We start from the raw sequence: 5619 nt of genomic DNA, 5'->3' as shown, positions 1-5619 counted from the left end.
GTTTGTAATGAAGTGTAATTCAAGTGCCGGTTTGTTTGTAATGAAGTGTAATTCAAGTGCCGGTTTGTTTGTAATCGAGTGTAATTCAAGTGCCGGTTTGTTTGTAATGAAGTGTAATTCAAGTGCCGGTTTGTTTGTAATCGAGTGTAATTCAAGTGGCGGTTTGTTTGTAATCGAGTGTAATTCAAGTGCCGGTTTGCTTGTAATGAGTGTAATTCAAGTGGCGTTTTGTTTGTAATTGAGTGTAATTCAAGTAGCGTTTTGTTTGTAATCGAGTGTAATTCAAGTGGCGTTTTGTTTGTAATCGAGTGTAATTCAAGTGGCGGTTTGTTTGTAATCGAGTGTAATTCAAGTGGCGTTTTGCTTGTAATGAAGTGTAATTCAAGTGCCGGTTTGTTTGCATTCAGGTGTAATCTAAGCGCCGGTTTGTTTGTAATTCAGTGTAATGTAAGTGCCGTTTCGTTTGTAATCGAGAGCAGTCTTACGTAATTTGCTATCAGTGTAATTTTAATGTTACGTTGTTTAAAATCAATGTACTTTGAATGTTACCTCCTTCGTAATCAAATGTTAACTGACCACGCCACAACAACACCATCACACCACCACAACACCACGCCACACCACAACAACATGCCACAACACCACAACACCACGCCACACCACAACAACATCATCACACCACCACAACACCACGCCACACCACAACAACACCACGCCACACCACAACACCACGCCACACCACAACAACACCACGCCACAACACCACAACCATACCACAACATCACAACCATACCACAACACCACAACCATACCACAACGCCACAACACCACACAACAACACCACGCTACAACACCACAACAACACCACGCCACAACACCACAACAACACCACAAGGTCAAGAAAAATCAGAAAGCCCTCGAACAGCCTTTATTTTGGCGTTTGTACAAAATACGGTGTGTGTGTGTGTGTGTGTGTGTGTGTGTGTGTGTGTGTGTGTGTGTGTGTGTGTGTGTGTGTGTGTGTGTGTGTTTCCCTACCGTCTACTCCACTGTGTCATGGCGGCTGCGAGGGCGGGAGACTCCTGCTTGCCACCACGCCCTTTGAGAGGCACGGCGCCCGCCATAGCCACTCCCTTGGTGAGTGGCACGCCCTCACTGGTGCCAGCTGGGATAGTGCCGCCGCCTCGCCTCCCTCACGCGGCCCTCTACCTTCTGTCCCTCCTTCCTCCACGTGGCACCGCTTTGGCACTGCTTTGGCGCCGCTTTGGCACCGCTTTGGCACCGCTTTGGCACTGCATTGGCACTGCCCCCAGGTGGTGCTCATGCTTCCAGTCATCTTGCTTCTGATGACGCGTCCAGAAGCATTCTGCAGCAGGGCGTGGCCGGGTGGGCATGTGTGTGTGTGTGTGTGTGTGTGTGTGTGTGTGTGTGTGTGTGTGTGTGTGTGTGGCGCCAGGTGTGGTTGGTGTCCCCGGGCGTGGTGGTGGTAGTGGTGGCGGCGCTAGGCTGATTTCACCGCCTCCCAGCTCCTGCTTTGCTCCAGGGGCGCGCAGGGCGCCGCGCCCCCCACTCCATCTCGCAGCCTCGCCCTGCACGGCTCGCCACGCACTGCTGTGCTGCTGCTGCTGCTCCGCTGAGTGGTGCTCCTCTCTCTCTCTCTCTCTCTCTCTCTCTCTCTCTCTCTCTCTCTCTCTCTCTCTCTCTCTCTCTCTCTCTCTCTCTCTCTCTCTCTCTCATGCACACACACACACACACACACACACACACACACACACACACACACACACACTTCGCTACAAAATACAGGGTGGTCAGCCAGCCGGTGTGCAGGCAGGCGGGCGGGCGGGCGGACGCGGGTGGGGGCGTGGTGGGGCGGGTCTGGCTCCGTGTTTCGGCATCACAGGTCGCGTCGCCTCGCGCGGAGGGACTCGAGGGAATCGTCAGGTTGAGCGTCGCCCGGCGTGCGGCCGCGGCGCCAGGCTGGCCGGCCTGGGCGGGGCGGCGGCTGGCCGGGGGGAGGGGCGGGCGTGCGGGCGTCCCGTCGCCCGGGGCTTACCGCCGCGCCACGCTGGGCTCACTCTCTAAGCTCTGTGTCAAAATGTTACGTAAAAATAAAAACACGTTTGTGATATTGAAGGAAGACGCTTGTAACGGGCGGTAGTGAAGTGCATGGGCGTGGGCACCCGGGGCGCGGGACCCTCCCTCAGGGTGTGGGCGTGGGCTCTAGAGGCTCCCCGGAGCGTCAGCGCCCGGGAGCCGCCCAGGATTACCTGAGAGCGCGGGTGTGGGCGGCGACACGCGCTGCATGGGGGGAGGGGCGTCGCTGGGCGCTGCCAGTCAGGGCGTGTGACGCTGGGTGGCTCCTCCCTCACGTGGCGTGGCTCGTGACGCGCCTGTTGCCGCACAGGCCACGGGGCACCCCGCCACGGGGCATCTGACGCGGCACTGGCACAGCGCGGGGTGCTGCCAGCAAGTGGCAGGCCACACGGGGCGCCCCGCGGCAGACGAGGGTGGTGGGCTGCTGCTGCCCCGTGGCGGTAGGAGGCGGTGAGACGCGGGGTGTCAGGGAGGAGGGGCGCCCGTTAGTGAGGGAGGCATGAGCGAGGCCTCGCGACGCCCGCCGCGTGGCCGCCCACACGCGCCGCGCTCAGCAGGGGAGCTACACTTAGTCTTTCATCTTAAGCTCTACGTCCCATCGACTTAGCGCTACGACGATACAGTTACGTCCCATTGAGTATAGTGATGAGCTACGGGTGATGGGGATGGCGGGGTGACGTGGCGAGGTGAGGGGTGACCTCGGTATAAGTACTGTACATTCATGGGGCCAATATAGAGACTCTACCAGGCTAGTGTGTTTGTTAGTAGTTCCTTACATGCTAGGACCCTGAATTCAATCCATAGGCAGCGAAACTCCGTATGGTGAGTGACTATTTACAGTACACGCGGCTGCGGGACAGGCGGCCGCCCCAGGCCAGGCTGTACAGGCTGTACGGCCTGCACCAGCTGCCTGCCATGGCGCCTGGCCTGCCTGCTGCCGCCACGTCCGCAGGCAGCTGTCTGTCTCCACACGCGCGGCGCGGCGCGGCATGGTTCACTTTGTTATCAAAACGGGCGTCGACACACAGCGTGGCCGCCCCGCAGCCTTCCTCGGCGGCGCGGCGAGCCTCGACGCAGCGCCCCCTACAACACCTGCAGCAACAGCAGCACCCCCAGCAGAAGGGCGGCGCCCTCTACGCCGCCGCCTGCAGCCATGGGAGCCCCGCCGCCGAACAGCTTCTGTGAGGGCGCCGCCGTCTTGTAGCCTGGGAGGGCCAAGTGCATCTTGGTCACCCTGCGGGGAAGGGGGAGAGTTACTGAGAGAGAGAGAGAGAGAGAGAGAGAGAGAGAGAGAGAGAGAGAGAGAGAGAGAGAGAGAGAGAGAGAGAGAGAGAGAGAGAGAGATTCTTACATCTCAATGTTAGTATTGGCTTCTGCATCGCCCCTTTGCTTGTTTCACATGAATGGACTGATTCCTTCTAGAGTGTTTGAGAATGTGATGCTGTGAATGTTATGTGTTTGGTACACACACACACACACACACACACACACACACACACACACACACACACACACACACACACACACACACACACACACACACACACACACACACACACACACACACACACACACACACCTGCTGTACATTCCGGAGAAAGTCGCCTCGCAGGACAGAGTGGCCTGGCCGCCCGCCGTGAAGTGTTCTGCCTTGAGCGCCAGAGTGAGCTGCGAGGTGCGACTCAGCTGCTCCTCCTCCAGCGGCACCTCTTGCTGCCGCCCGCTCCCCGCCACCCCCGCGCCGCCATCCACGCCCATCCTGCTCTCCGGCCGTTCCTTCGTCACCATGGTGCGCACCTTCTGCTCGGACACCTGTGGGTGGGCGTGAGGGCGTCAGTGTGGTTGTTTGGGCGCATTTGAGTGTGGGCGTGGGGTTAAATAGCTGGTATGGGCGGGTACGTGTTTTGCTGTGAGTTGGGCGTTGGGTGGTGTGTGGGCGTGTGTTGCGGAAGTGGGCGTTGTAGGCGTGTGCGTTGCGGTGTGTGGTATTTGTACGGGTGGTAGTAGTAATAGTAATGATAGTGGTGGTTGTATTAGTAGTGGTGAAGATAGTAGTAGTAATAGTAGTGGTATGATGATGGTGACAGTGGCAGTATTTGTGATGATGTTAGTGGCAATATTAACAGTAGTAGTAGTAGTAGTAGTAGTAGTAGTAGTAGTAGTAGTAGCGGTGGTGGTGGTGGTGGTGGTGGTGGTACATCAGGAAACAAGCAAACCACTGTGTCGTGCTGGTGTTGTTCTCGCGTTTAACACAGCCTAGGACGAGGAGTGGGGGGTGGACGCGAGGACCCAGCCTGCAGTGTGTTGTGACTCGTGGGAAATAAACAAATAATAATAATAACAATAATAATAAACGGTTTAGTATTTAGGCAGTTGACAAACTGAAAATGTACATAGGGTATGGGGAAAAACTTAACATTAATCCTAAAGGTAAGTCTAATCTAGGAGGGAAATACTATTGATTGATGGCTCGCACCATGGTGGGAATCGCACTGAGTCTGTTGTGTGTGTAGTGGGGGAGGGTACTGACGCGTGTATTAATTTAAAATCAGGGTGTCTAGAGGGGGAAAAAAAAGCCATACTGTTCTTGTGTATGTTGACAGCACCGTCATAGGAACACAAGGGTTAGTGCAGGAAGCCATCAGGCCTACACGTGGTGGTTGTACTTGAACTGACACGGGTTTTTAAGGGTGTTTTTACGATTCTAGTGACAGATTAACAAGATTTCTACATTATTAACAGGAGAAACCCTTGAAAACCCGACTTATCATTTCCAGGTTCCCAAGCCACGTGAGAGGGCTGCTGAAATGCGTATTTGGTTAACCTGGCTTCTCGCGATCACCAAGGAGTGGACCGCCCTGGTAGCACATACAGTCCTTGCCACTACTACTACTACTACTACTCCCTCTCCTCCTCCTTCTCCTCCTCCTCCTCCTTCAGCCATCTTCTGCTCTATCATGCCTCTCCCACTAAGTTAGCGTACAATAGTTACCCAAACAGCCTTGTAAGGACCTCAGAGCCTGTTGCTATTTGGACTTCCTTTGTATTCCTTTGCATACTCCTTCCTATTACTACTACTACTACTACTACTACTGTTACCGCCCCTCCCCCCATACCAGCACCACCACGTACCTTCTTGCCGTTGATGTACCAGTGGAGATCTGAGGGAGGCCTGACGGGTGGGGCAGTGCAGTTAGCCCTCAGGACCTCCCCGGGGGACCACTGCAGGCGATTCAGTGACACCTTGGGCTCCCGCGTGGGCACGTCTGGGGAGGAGGAGGGAGAGGGGGTGAGAGGAATAGATGGGAGATGATGTTTTTCAGGGTGGTGAGAGAGGGAGAGATTGGAGTGGGGAGTGGGTGGGTCAGTGTGGGGAGAGGAGAGGGGAGGGTGGGAGAACAGGAGTGACATGAAAATACCCTTGAGAACCCCAATAACTTCGACTGTGGACTGTTAAACCACCACCACCACCACCACCACCACCACCACTACTACTACTACTACTACTACTACTACTACTAC

General features: G+C 55.5%; 1 protein-coding gene across 7 annotated transcripts in view; it reads right to left on the bottom strand.

Annotated features, from left to right (window-relative positions):
- Positions 1 to 913: 913 nt before the first annotated feature.
- The window catches only part of LOC135113672 (uncharacterized), a 128708-nt gene continuing 124002 nt past the window's right edge, over positions 914 to 5619 (bottom strand). For all 7 annotated transcript variants that reach the window (XM_064029129.1, XM_064029131.1, XM_064029134.1 and 4 more), the window contains 3 exons: positions 5230 to 5363; positions 3677 to 3909; positions 914 to 3331 (listed from right to left, as the gene is read on the bottom strand). In XM_064029129.1, the coding sequence (XP_063885199.1) occupies positions 3181 to 3331; positions 3677 to 3909; positions 5230 to 5363 (518 nt within the window). In that variant the 3' untranslated portion in view covers positions 914 to 3180. The remainder of the gene's footprint in view (positions 3332 to 3676; positions 3910 to 5229; positions 5364 to 5619) is intronic.

The sequence above is a fragment of the Scylla paramamosain genome, chromosome 26 (genome assembly GCF_035594125.1).
Source record: "Scylla paramamosain isolate STU-SP2022 chromosome 26, ASM3559412v1, whole genome shotgun sequence".
Classification (NCBI taxonomy): Eukaryota; Metazoa; Arthropoda; class Malacostraca; order Decapoda; family Portunidae; genus Scylla; species Scylla paramamosain.
This window is presented reverse-complemented; position numbering and strand designations above follow the sequence as displayed.